Source organism: Tympanuchus pallidicinctus, unplaced genomic scaffold, assembly GCF_026119805.1.
Source record: "Tympanuchus pallidicinctus isolate F22 unplaced genomic scaffold, pur_lepc_1.0 scaffold5, whole genome shotgun sequence".
NCBI lineage: Eukaryota > Metazoa > Chordata > Aves > Galliformes > Phasianidae > Tympanuchus > Tympanuchus pallidicinctus.
Window position 1 is genome coordinate 64964645 of NW_026294769.1, and position 14572 is coordinate 64979216.

General features: G+C 40.0%; 1 protein-coding gene across 5 annotated transcripts in view; it reads right to left on the bottom strand.

Moving 5' to 3' along the window:
* Positions 1–5611: 5611 nt before the first annotated feature.
* Positions 5612–14572, bottom strand: part of TMEM65 (transmembrane protein 65) — a 32000-nt gene continuing 23039 nt past the window's right edge. For all 5 annotated transcript variants that reach the window (XM_052704833.1, XM_052704834.1, XM_052704836.1 and 2 more), the window contains 4 exons: positions 12629–12683; positions 11442–11484; positions 10394–10499; positions 5612–8910 (listed from right to left, as the gene is read on the bottom strand). In XM_052704833.1, coding sequence (XP_052560793.1) covers positions 8815–8910; positions 10394–10499; positions 11442–11484; positions 12629–12683 — 300 coding nt within the window. In that variant the 3' untranslated portion in view covers positions 5612–8814. The remainder of the gene's footprint in view (positions 8911–10393; positions 10500–11441; positions 11485–12628; positions 12684–14572) is intronic.

Below are 14572 nucleotides of genomic sequence, written 5' to 3' on the forward strand. Positions count from 1 at the left end.
CTGCCCAGGGCCCCATCCACCCTCACCCTGAACACCAGGACTGGGGCATCCACAGCGCCTCATCATCCTCACAGTGAAGAAATTTCCCCAACATCTGATCTCAATCTTCCTTCCTTTAGTTTAAAACCTTTCACCCTTGTTCTAACACCATTTACCCTTGTAAAAAGTTGATTTCCCTCCTTTTAATAAATTCCCTTTAAATACTGGAAGGTCATAGTGAGGTTTTCCTGCAGGCTGCTCTTCTCCAGACTAAACAGGCCCAGCTCCCTCAGGCTGTCTTCACAGTGGAGGTGCTCCAACCTTTGGACCATCTCAATGGCCTTCCTCCAGACCCGCTCCAACAGCTCCACATCCTTCCTGTGCTGAGTGCCTCAGGTCTCAATGCAGAACTCCAGATGAGGTCTTACAAGGACAGAGTAGGTGGGGTACAACCTTCTCTCTCCCTGCTGCCCATCACTCTTCTGATGCAGCCCAGGATACCACCATCCATCCAGCCTATAAGTACATACTGCTGGCTCATGAAGTTTTTAATTCACCAGGATCCCTAAGCCTTTTTCAGCAACTGACAGCATTTAACAACATTCGAGTTACAAATACGCTCTTAAGATCCTTGTTTGTCAGCCACAACCCACAGGCATCAATAAAATACATTATTTTAAACAGATTGCACTTTTCAGGCACAGTCATTTACAACAGAGAGCCCCGCTGTTGTGCCACACGTGGCATTTGCATTTTCTATCACAGAAGCTGAAATGAAAACCAAAAGCTGTAATTTGCTACCCACACAGAATGTCACGGGGAACAATCAGACAGAAGAGATCTTCCCTGCTGTAAAGTCTTATGTCATTTGTTTCCCTGTCACTGCCCTTGCCATCAAGCCACTCCAACTGCAATTAAAGTTCTAGTTTTCAGGCAGGGAGTTGATGATTTCATTTTGAAATAGTCAACTTCACATACCATGTGATTCACACAATTCATAATTTAACGGATCAAAAGCAAAGGGCACAGGCGAGGAAAATCTGAACTTTTGCAAACTGAGCAAAAGGTAGGCCTGAAACTACAATACACTCCAAAGAGCCACCATGGCTTATAGAACATACAGTAAGGATGAACATTGTATTTTTGGTCAAGACACTGCATGCTTGTGACATCCTATGTATATTCTATAGTAAAGGGGCAGTGGGATACATAACCCAGATGAAGTACAGCAGCAACACAGAAATCAGAGAAATGCCATTTCAGGAATGCTCTAACTTGCATGATCCTTGGAGCTTGTAGGATATTGGTGCCTGAGCCAACAAGGCAACAACATATCATCTGACCGACCTGGAGAAATATGACTTGCAGCTGTATTTTGGGTTTCCCAGGACATTTTAATTTCCTAAAACAGAGCCCATGCATTAATCTGTAGCAGAGATAAGGAGACAGTTATTCTAAATGATGTTCAGGTTCCCAGTGCCAACTGGGAGAAGCCTCCTCTCATTTTAATACGTACAAAAACAACTGCCCTATTTCTCATCTTGCCACCTTCACAAATCTAATGTGATCCCACCAAATAAATTGCTTTCCCAGAAAGAATGCTCTACTGTATGACTGCACTTACAAATCAACTGGAAAAGACTATCAAAGACAATCAAGATTCAATTGTGTTTCATCAACAGCACTACCACTTGTTACATTAACCGACAAGCAATGGCTCTGGAAGCAGCTTCTCCCAGTCCTGCGGCCACTCACAGGTTTTAGAGAAAGGTGAAAACAGGCGGAAGAAAATCCGCACCCCGTAGTGCTCCTGCATGAAGAGGTACAAGCAATGGCTGGGGGGGGGAGCCAAGAATAAGAGAAACAGAACAGGTCACCTGCAGAGCTGCATCCATTCTGAAAAAAATGACAAAAATGGACTCTTTTCCCTTAACATCTAACTAGTTTTTATGTGTACTGAAAAGATAAACCACCAGTAATCACTTTCCTTCTGCAAGGACTTATCTCATGCAAGAGCTCCTGTGTTCAAAAGGGGCACACGTTACTATCATTACTCCTTTTATTGTTACCTCCACGTGCAGAATATCAGCAGCTAAACAGCTGAGATGTACAGAAAAGCCACACAGGGAGAGAAGCCTCATGAGCTCTTTTTTCCAGTTTCTCAGCAGGCTGAAAGCACTCTGAGGCACAGAGAGAAGCAGAGAAGTAGCACGAATTCAAACCATTCTATTTTCCCTTTAGCAGAAGCTCTATGCACTCCCGTGTACGGAAAAAGACCTGACAGAATCGCACTCTCCTCCACTTCCTCCTCATTCCTATGTGGAACAAACACACGAGCCATCTTCTCAAAAGAGAAGTATCACCAGTGTGCAAAGGGATCACCCTGCCAAACCCAAGCCGCAGTGCTGCGCAGACAAGAATACGTTCCTGTTACCACACTGCCATTCTGCTCAATGATGGCCTCTTCCCAACAGGAGCAGCAGCTCTAGGTCTAATGCAGCAAGTCTAACTCTTCGGATACATGTTTTCTAACAAGTTAATGGTCCCACACTCAGCATACCTCATAATCCACTTGAAAAGAATCTGTTATTATCCATCAGTAATAATTAGGATTGGAATGACTTACAGCCTACAGGCAAAAACATAGGGCACTTTTCGTAAGGGAAGACAAATCACTGATACACAGTATCAAGAAAACAAAACTAAAGAAAATACATCAGGTTTAAAACTGTAAATAATTTCAAAGAGGTATGATACTGCACAGCAGCTCAAGTCTTTGCACACACACACACGGAAGTGCTCCTAAACCTCTTGCAGTAATAAAGTCATGAAATCCCAGGTAAAGGAGCCTGCAACAGGGAACTATGAAATGCCGTGGACCTAACTGATAGTTACAGAAAATGGTCAGCATCTAGTGCCTTTCTTCTTAAACAGGACACCATGTAAAGTGTTGTTTCTCCACTTCCAGTATAAGAGATGAAGACAGATGCTACATGAATACTAAACCTTCTAAAACCTCACTCTGAACAGCATTTTCACTTTTTAAGACAGTCATTCGCCTAATACAAACTACCTTTAAATTTAAGTGTTGAGCATCTGCAAGTGGAGCCATCTCAAGCCTGGAACACAAGATCCCGAGAGGATTCAATAAGCAGCGCCGTTCACAGAAGAGAGATCTAAGTTTCCAGATAAATGGCCTTCACGTTCAAACAGAGAAATCTCATTCCTTTCAGCTGCCATTGCTTCTTCCAAGATGCAAAGAATCAAGATTTTGAGGAAAGAAAAATGGAGGAGATTGCTGTTACAGCACAGCAAGAAGAGACTCGACAGCAATTTCTGTAAAGTAGTTCAAATACAAATACTGAAAACTGAATTTAGACTGAGGCAACACAAGACAATTTGCATGATTTTTAATCTTTCTGGAACTGGAGTCAGTGAACAGTACCAGATCCCATCCAAAAACATCTTCCTACTGCAGCTGGATTCATCCACAGAAGATCACTGAGACAAGCCAGTGGACAGGAGTTACCTGTTGACATTGAGTCCAACACAAGTAAGAGTTGGCTTCACATTCATTGGACAAGTTATCCACTGGACATTCATAAGTTCTATGCAGTATTTAGGAGAAAAAACAGCGTGAGGGGGACACTTCATTTCCCCTAAGGTTCAAGCAGTATTTCAGGAAGACTTGCTCAGAACAATCAAACTCATTACAAATGCTTTTAGGTTTAAAACTTATGAAGAGACAGCCTATAGCTGTTCTGCAACAGTATAGGTCAAGAGTTTAAAGATGAAAATACAAACACATTTATCACATTGAAGCACTCCTCTTCCAAATTCTTTATTATTAATGCAGGAAAAAGTTTGGACACACAGCAACCTCTTTTCCTGTACAGATTTTTGACTCTTGCAATGACACAGAGATACAATGGCATTTTTTACTCATCTCACCTCCAAATCTGCTATTGGTAGGCTCCAGGAAACCAAGAAAATGTGCCAAAAAACCTCTGTTCTGGCCGTCTACCTATGATGGAGTTGTTACCAAACAACTAGAACCTTTACAATGGTAACCATTAAACAGCACTACTAAGGACCATGATCAGTGACACAGAAATCAGTATGCTATAGACAGCAACGTTATCATGAAGGCTGTTGTGATCAATCTTCAGAGCTGCCTTTACAGCTCACGAACAAAGGTGTACAAACTGCACTGGGTCATACAGCTGGTTCAAATCTTCAGTTCATTCACTCCTCCCATTTCTTTTTACTGTACTGTGTTGCAATTTACTGCATAAAAGATAGCTCAGACAGGGAAGCAGCTATCATTGCTGCACTTGTCAGTGCCACAGGCATTATCTATGCACACAGTATTTGGTACAAATCACATACACAGGAAAATCACAGCACTGCAGTAGATCATGAACATCAGTGGGCACGGTGGTGATGGGTTGCAGTTGAACTAGATGATCTCAGTGGCCTTTCTCAACCTTAATGATTCTATAATTGTTCTGACAGCTGCATCCCAAAGACAGAAAGAGCAACTCTTGAGACTGGAGTAGTATCCATAGCTGCATCTATATTTAAACCAGTTGCTTAGATGCTCAGTGACTACTAAGGTGAAGATTGTTAAACCATAAATATTCCCAGCCATTTCTCTTCATCTGCTGCAAGCAGCCTATCTTGGCATCATCTATTTACAGGAGAACATCCTACAGTAACGCTCTGCACTCCATATTGCTACCCCAGGTAATTGTTCTGAATTAACACATGCAAGGCACACAGACTGCCTTGCTCATGGATGTGCTATGCTCCTGACCACTCTCACTGAGGGGGCTTGGAGAAGGAAGTGAACAGATGTGCCTAGAGGGTGGGTTTGGCTGTGAAGAGAGGAAGTTGTCTTTCAAAGTAAAACAAAACAACTTTCTGCTTTTGACTGGACTTCTGCAGTCAAGTTTACCCCAAACCCTTTCCACTCCCCTCAATACTACTTTGAAAGACACTCCAGATGATAAGGGTCCTTTTTGAACACTGAGATAAAGGTTAAAAGCCTTGACAAACATTAAATAAAAACTCTCAAACAGGAGCTTGAATTTGTATTACAAGATCACTAACTGCAACCTAGATTATCCATGGCCATTCTCTTAATGTTTTAGGTCAAAATACTCCAGAACCATAAGAGAGACAGCACAGGATAACAACTCCTCAAAACTTTATTAAGGCCTGTAGTTTAAGAACAGCCACTCTGTCAGCTTATCACTACACCATATAAAATTGTCAGAGTATGTTGGCTGGATTAGTGACAGCTGTAAGTACTGGAGAGCTCCAAAGTCCAGGAGAATTCAAAAGAATACAAACTTCAGTTACTACAGAACTTCTCATATGAACCAGAAATGCTGCTAACTTACCATACAAACATTTTAATTGCTGAGGTTTTCTCCTCCAAACAGGGCAGGACAAAAGTAAACTACTCCTTGGTGCTAATCTCCTCCATCAGTGACAATGGGACTCTCATTTAAAATTTACATAATAAACTCACTTTCTTAATTGAGACCAAATGTCCACAAGACATTAAATGACCCCTCCAGCACGTGGTCTAATAAAGAAACAGAACAGATCTGCTGTAATTCAAAAGTTTACAGAAAGTTTGGCAATTTAATTAAAGACAATACAAAACACATTTTTGGAATTCAAATAATTTATGTAAAAGTACACGAATGAGAAAATATCAGCAAGTAGAACTGGGTAACCACATTATCAGATGCATTTCTTTCTCCCTAGGGATAACATACAGTAAAAATGAAAATACATTTACATTTTAAGTTACAATAAAATACAGTATTTTAAAATAAACACAATTTCATGTCTACCAGCCCTTTAACAAGAAAAACTCCTGTTAACTCAGGACAAGCTTGACAGAGTAAAAACAGAGTAACACTACAGCTGCTCAGTAACTCTGAGAGTGTCTGATTTCCTTTTATTAAGGAAGGAGAAAACAACAGAAAACAAAGAGGAGACTTTTGTTATTGCTCTGTCTTTTCAGTTACATATTTTTAAGACAGCGATCAGAGCAATGGGGATTTCTTTCAACTATAAACACCAGAAAAAGAATTCTTTCATTATCAGGAGACACCTTAGGATCAGGCACAGATCTTCTACTTCACATTAAACAATTGCACATCCACAAAAAAGCAGATCCCACAGGTGAAGCAAACCACCCCTACTGTGTTTAGGGTTTCACCTTGGCCCCAGCAAAGGCTTTCTCTCAACCTTCTGAGCCACTATGTTTCTCAAATGAGTTTTCATTTATGTCAAATACTGAAACCCAAAAAGTCACCTTGATTGTAACATCATACAAGCACCTGAAACACTCAAGGTTTCTTATCATGTGTCACCCACCACATTTATAAATATCAAATAGATATCAAAACACAACTGATTTCTTTGATGGTATTCATTAATTCTCCTTAAAGGTGTTGGTTGAAATACAGTAGGTTGACATACAGCAATATCAATTTACATGCACAAACTATTGAGCAATAGTACATGAGCTTTCCTATTGCCATCGTAAAAAGAACGCTAGAGCAAGAGCTGACACAGCCTGCTGATTATTCTTAAGACCTTTGAAAAAGAGTGATGAAATTACTGCTCCAGTTAGAATGACAGCAAAGAAAGAGGTTTGGCTGCTCGTGAAAGATTCCAATGAAGATGCCAAGTATTGCAATGGGAAACACCATTGGAATTCTCATTTTAAAAAAAATGCAAAGAAGTTATCCAAAATTGTTTTAATGTGTATTTCAATTTAAAAAAAGAAAAGAAAAGAAAATACATACAGTTTTTCTAGAAACATACCAGAAACAGAAAAACACAGGGAGAAAAGTCAGAGCTTAAGGCAAGGCAAACATGGGCGTCTGAAAAAATAAAATTAAATGAAACTTTAAAAAAAAAAAAAAAAAAAAAAAAAAAACCAAGCAAAAAAAACCTTATTGCTGACATACTGACATACTGTAAACCCACTACTGGGAAATGCATTATCTTCTAACAGGACCCTCTTTGTTGTTGCTGTTGTTGTTGTTTTTAAAGAAAAGCTTTCCACCTTGAAAGTGCAAGCCAGAACACTTCTGTATTTAGTGTTATTCTTGCTTAGCTGAGATTTCTTTCAGTTTTACAGTTTGGTCAGGATTAGGTTAACACACAACAGACAGCATATGCTACCAGGCCTACTGTCTCCAAGTTTTCAGAGCCTGCTTTTCACAAAGAGATATATCATGGTGACCTTCATTAAAGCTTGGTGTCAAAGTTTCAGCACTGCTGTTTAAGGGGCTTCTAGAAATTAGAACAGAGAAGACAGATTTATGGCCAAGAGATAAGCAGTGAGCTCTGTAAACGTCCAGGTTACAATAAGACTGTATAGCAAATAAAAATCATGGGATGGAATTTTCTTTTAAACCATTTATTTGTTGGTTTCAGAAGTGCTAACAATTCCAGTGACAGAACTTTCAAAGTGCCTAGGCTGTCCCTCTTTTAATCTTGTTTCCAAATGATATTGAAAGAGGTAAGAAAGCCCCCCTTGAACAAATAGTTATCAGCTTAGCATTGTTATTTGGCAAAGTGGATCCTGAAATTCTCTTGATAATTGTAATTATAATTTATGAACATATAAAAAAGCACAGTTACATGTGACTGCACTGTCAGATCTATAATACATCAAATAAGACTGCAAAAACAAAAGGCAGGAACAGGAAGAAGGCCTCAAGTCTTATTTTTTTTTCTTTTTTTTCTTTTTTTTCAGAAGTCTCACAGCAAAAAAAAAAAAGTTTAATCATAAATCCGACGTTATAATCTGCAAAGCAGGTCCTCTAATCCAGACTGACAGCATATGAATATTTTATTGTTTCGTTTAAGCCACCCATCACAGACTTGCAATGCCAATACTCATTCGTATCTTGAAAGCTCCCCAGCCTCGGCAGCCCCCATCAGCCATTCACACCTCACTTTAAACAGAACTTTTTAAAGAAAGAAAGAAAAAAGTGTTTTTGAATTAGGAAATCTGAACTCTTCGATAATACATGAGAAGCTCAGGAAGATAAGCTGAAGGAGACCTCAACTGAATTCTCAAGTTATTGTTTATCAAGAAGAAAAAAGGAAAGAAGAGACATTAATACAGAAGTACAGAAGGCAGAGTTAAGACACCACTAAAGATGAACCTGGAAAGGATATTATACTGCAATCACTTACCTTGGTCAGGGCATTAGAATGATCACCTCAGATGACAATTCAGAGATTCAGAATTATAAAGAAAGCAAATTAGATTGATGCTGATCACTGAAATACCTGATGTAAAGGCAGTGCAGAATGAGAGTTGGTGAGGGGGCACTCAGCCTTCTTGTCAAGTGAGGGATCTTCAAATCGCTCGTAACTGACCTCCTCAATAATCTGTACTGAAGGACCTGATGAACAGCTGCAAATTTTTTGTCATGCAATTACATCTGTTAAGCAACCAATACGCAACTCAAGAGTGTTACTGTCATCCACAGTGGACTATTAAAGTCATAATATGTTAAAGAATAATGTCAAAAGGGGAAGTGGTAAACATCATTTGCCATAAGTGAAAACACTTCAAAAATGTACATTAAATAGAAAGCTAAATGGTATCTTGTAAAAAGAAGTACTGAACACAACAAAGCCACAATAAATTAGTGTTTCCATAAAATGACATGCTGAAGGTTTTGTTCCCAAGTCTATACATTTTTACTGTCTGTTAATTCCTAAATATTGACAGCATAATTGAGTAATTGAGGTACATTAGTTTACATCTGTGTACGTCTCGTAAAAACGTTAATTTTTTTCTTCCAGTTTTTCTTCCTCATCGCCAAAGAACAACAAAGGAAACATTCCTAAAATGCAGCCAATGGTCACTCCAATAGCTTTACCCTAGAGAAAGAGGGAAAAAATTAAGTTTCTCACTGATCAATTATTACTTATTTGTGTGCAGTACCACCAAAATCAAGACAATGGACACTCTGTTCTAGCTTTTGGTAGGGAGTGACATTTTTCCAAGCATGCAGACTTGAAACAGTCTGTGAGACAGAGACAAGTGTGTGTAATCAGCAAATTAGGAAATCCTGTGCTAAAAGATAATCCTGTGTGATAAAAGACAATTCTAAATAGATGAATGAATGACTCATCAGGAGATGCACGTGTGATAAATAAGCGAGGAGCTCAAGATTCAAAGGGTTAGAATGATGGCCAGGAAGATGGGGAAGGATAAACAAAATTAAGGCACAACTGCAAGAAGCATTCGCTTAAATCTGGTAATGCAAATTATTATCAAGGTCAGAAGTGAGCAACGTGACAGTTTGTAAAGGCACAGGGTGAAGACAAAAATAAATAATTGGAAAAGATTTCACAATCTACCTAGACATAAAAGTTAACAGGAGAGGAAAGAAATTAAAGACAGTGTCTGAAGGCATGTTGGCAGCAGCAAATGAATAGTGCTGAGAAACTTCATGCAGCAGTAAACAATAAAAAGACAGGAAAGAAGTGCCAGCAAAGAGACCAAGACATTCAGAACTCTTTACACAGAAAAGTGCTGCGAACAGACTGTCATAGAATGACAGACTCATGCCACAGACTCAGCTTCCAGTAAGAAAGCCTGTAGGTTGGACAGACTAGAGGGCAGCCCACTGACAATATACCACTTCTTCCCTGCTCAATGCCCTCATGTATTGCTGCTTGAAGTAGACTTTTTCCTAACTTTTATTGAGAAAGCATTATTTTTATTCCCTTAAATCTGCTAAGTGATTTTCCCACACGAAATTTTGTTCTGGCAAAGTGAAAGAATTATCTGCTTCCTTACACTGTTTCTAATAATCCATTTCTTTAACCAAAATAAACTAACATTATTACTGGTGAAGTTGACATTCACGAAGTAATCATCCTGAAAATGCATCTGAAAAAGTGAATGCCTCAAACGCTAAGGTTTATTCAGCTAAAAGTTAATTTTGTATACAAACTAATCACAAACCAACAGAAACTAGTATGTAATAGCACAGATGCACAACTAACGAGCACTTGATAAAGAACGTATAAGGGTTAAATTACTAAAGGTAATGCTGAGGGCATTTTAGCAGACAGCAGCCAGAGCTCAACCAAGGTAACTGCACAGCATACATGCAGTCACTGCAGAGATCATCCATACTACCAGCCACCTGTGGCTTGCTGGATACAAAAAAAAGCCCAAGCCCAAAACAACCCATTCTGCTGATGCTGATACAGGCTCTCAACCAAGCCTTTCAGGAAATCTGCACAGTATTGGCAGCTATTAAATAATTAATGGCAAAGGTGACAAAAGGAGCTATCTTGTATTGGTTAAAACAAAAAGGATCCCCACAAGGAGTGCCTGCAGGTTACTTACCAAGTGTGCACTAAGACGTGTTTGCCACATGTCAGCTTGTTTGGGCGTCAGATCAGGGATTGACAGACCCAGCCGTGAAGCCAAAGCTTCTACATAACCTGCAAGACTGGAAGAATTAGAAACCAAGAAGAAATTAGTTGGGATAGGAGAGTGTTTTCAGGAAAGGATTTTGAACCATTTAAAGCACTGAAAAATAGCTTTTCCTTCAGCACACTGATAAAGCCACAGAGAGGTAAATACAGGGAAGTATTTGAATTCCTAACGCTTTTCCAATCAATGTAAATCTATTAATTTTCTTACTGATTTAATATGCCGTATCTCCAGAAGTTCTTCAAACAGTAAGACAAGATGGCTTTAATGTTACTGTGCATTACTTGCAAGTAATCCTTGCAAGAAAAACACTGCAGACCATTCACCCTTTTCTGTAATAACATTTTTTTATTTGCAGAAGAAAAAACTAGAGGGAAAATGAAAGAAACAACTTTATTTTAGGATCCACTTGGAAATTTCCTTTCAAAAAGCAAAATGCATCTGCTTATATCCAACAGAATAAAATACTGAGTTATTGGCAGCAAATAGATATATTTAGATCTGAAGCTACTCCCTTCTTCTCAGATATAGCAACTATATCTGCAATTCTTGCTGTATCTCAGAAGGACATGTGTTGTTACATACTCAGATCTGAAAACCTGATGAGGTAATATTCTGCCATGGCAGCACTGAATCATGTTAAACACCAATTCCAAATCCCAATGTTATCACTTAATACACAATATGTAATAGGAAGAGTTAGTCTCTGTTTCAAAACTGCAGCACTGCAGTTTTGGCCTCAATAATATAATCAAATGTCATGTGGTTTACTGAAGCACAACTCTAGAGCTAAAAAAAAAAAAACAACAACCAACAAGAAAACACCCACACCAACAAAAAAAAAAAAAAAAAACCAACAAAAAAACACACAAACAATTTCAACAGTTTGTATGTTTTAGTTCAGCAACACCAACACTGGTTACAAAGGAGTAAAAAACAGTCTTAAATTCAGACCTACCCCAGTCCAGCTAAATCTGAAACAAGGTTTCCCAAAGCAGCAGCTGGTGATGGGAGGGAAGAAGTCAAAATATTAATACTGAATAAAAGCAACCAACATCCTTCCACACCCACTGCGATTGGCCCTGGCTCTTATCAGTACACACTGCAGAGAAAACTACAAGAAATTTTATTTTTGAGCTTATCTTCTGACTTCATTACAACTTGGAATAACAGCAGCAGAATAGCGACATTTTTGTCAGCTTACATGAGGACTTCACAAATGCAAAAAGATGACCTGGAAATTGGCATAAAAACTTTTCAGATCAGAGCCAACAATGGCCAAACACAGCTGAGCTTCACCAGCTAATACTGCACACCAAAAAAGCCCTGCAGTGCCTGGAGAGGCACAGAAGCACTGGAAATAGAGCATATACAGCTTTGTTCAGCAATTCAAAAGCAGGCATCGTTTCTATACACTGTGTCAGCTTTGGAATAAATATTAAATGCAATTGAATATGTAACACTTTAAAGTTACACATTTAAAATACATGATTTCACAGGAGATCTTAAAGATATACTCTTGCTTGTGACTGTCTTTCATTGCAATGGAGGGCTGCAAATTTCCAGAAGGTTAACTTGTTCTGCTGTACAAACTTCCATCCAAGCTATCTGTGTGCTTTCAAGCAATGCCACACCTGCAGTTCATAAGCAGTTTTTCCCTCTCACACTGCCAAGGCACAGAAGCAGTGAAGCAGAGCTCATTAGTTTTAGCAAAGCACTGGAGAGCAGAGCTGCCTCTGCACCTTGCATAGAGGCAGGAAAATCACTGAGAACACCGGACACCACAGCAGAGGGACATCAAGCATTGCTCTTAGCACTGCAAGCAAACAGCCACTCGCAAATAGGTACATTAATATTAGATCTTGGGGAATTTAAAAGCAGTTCCATTACAGAAATGCAAACGTACTTTTCTAAGTGACCCAGGATTTGGACTTTGAGATTAAAACAAACAAATAAACCCCAAGAATTTCAGAATGGATTTGAAATGAAATCCTATTTCTGCAAATAGAACGCATTCTTATTTATTATGAAAGACTGCTGCTTCAAGACTAAAGAAGAGCCATTTCAAGCCCTGTGGCCTACTTTCAATCTAAAATACAAGAATGTGTCACATCAGTCTATGCATACTCCATTTTTATTACTTGCCTGCCATGGTTGAGATTCCTAGGACAACTCCAATGGACAATTCTATTTGGGTTCCCTGAAAAATAAGAGTTCTCATTATTTGATGGATATGGATTTAAAATAGAGTATCAATTCAATTGGCAAAGTATCACTTATCTGCTTATGTCAAAATTGAAAGGACAAATGGACATTACTTCTATTAGATCTGCATAGCTCTTATTCTCCCAGCATATGCATCACCCCTACAACAAGAAGCTACTTCAGTTAGGCTTTTAATATTTTACATTACCTCATAATGGCAACCTAATGGCTAAAACAGTAATCTCCATTTCTGCATACCATTTTCTTTACTCTTAATTCTTAACATAATGACGGAGCACTGGAACAGGCTGCCCAGGGAGGTGGTGGAGTCTCCTTCTCTGGAGATGTTCAAGACCTGCCTGGATCCTACCTGTGCGACCTGCTGTAGGGAACCTGCTTTGGCAGGGGGGTTGGACTCAATGATCTCTGGAGGTCCCTTCCAACCCCTACAGTTCTGTGATCCTGTGATTCTGTGTGAAAGCAAACTTCCAGAAATACTGAGCAAACAGACAAAATGTAGTGTCATATCTCCTTTATGTTTTCAGATGAAGAAAACCTTAAACACCATCTGGTCCAATCCCCCCGCCACAGACAGGGTCACGTTCCATGAGGGCAGACTGCTCACAGTCCCATCCAACCTGGCCTTGAACTCCTACATCCAGGGATGGAGCACCCATAGTTTCCCTTGGCAATCTGTTCTGGTGCCTTACCACTTCAAAGTAAAGAATTTCTTCCTTAAATATAATCTAAAACTACCTTCTTTTAGGTCAAAATTCTTGTTCTATCACCACGCTTCCTGATAGTCTACCCCCCATCCTTCCTGTAGGCTCCCCTATATGTAATGGAAGCATGCTGTAAAGTCTACCCAGAGCCTTCTGTTCTCCAATCTCAACAAGCCCAGCTCCCTCAGCCCGTTTTCACGGAGGCTCTCCAGCCCTCTGAGCACCTTCACGGCCCTCCTCTGGAGCCACTCCAACAAGTCCATGCCCTTCTTACATGCCCCTACGGCCCCCCTGACCTGGACACAATACTCCAGGATCTCATGAGAGCTGAGTAGGAGAGAATGACCACCCCTCAGACCCTGCCTGCCATACTTTTTTTGATGCAGCCTCGGGGATGTCTGGCTTTCTGGTCTGCCAGCTCACATTTAGTTTTACATCCACTGACACCCCCTGAATCCTTCAGTCTGCTCTCTGTGCTTGAGACTGTACTAATTCAGATGCAGGACCTTGCACTTGGCCTTGTTAAACTTCATGATGCTCACAAAGGTGCACCTCTCTAACCTGTCAGGTTCCCTTTTGGAAGGCATCTCTTCACTCCAGCACATCAACTGCACCACACAGCTTGATGTTGCCAGCAAACGTTCTGAGGGTGCACTCAATCCCACTGTCTGTGCCACTGGCAAAAATGTTAAATAGCACCAATCTCAAAACCAGCCCCTGAGGAACGCCACTCATCACTGGCCTCCACCTGCACATCAAGCCACTGACCACAACTCTGAGTGCAATTATGCAATCAATTCCTTACCCACCAAGTGGTCCATCTGTCACACTTACGTCTCTCCAATTTAAAGTCAAGGATGTTGTGCAGGATATGAAAGTGTTTTTCACAATGAGGACAGTCAGGCATTGAAACAGGCAGCCCGGACAGGTTGCACAGTCTCTGCCCTTACTGCTTTTCACCTAAATTATTCCACCTAATAAAACCATGAACATCTTGGTCTGATCTTTCAGCCAATCCTGCTTTGCGCAAGACATTAGATTAAAGACCCCAAAAAGGTCCAAATCAAGAGCAAGACTAGAGGCAGAGCGGCTCCTGCAGTCCCTTCCCGCCTGAGTTATCCCATGATTAACATTACATTGTCAATTATAATTCCACCCAAGG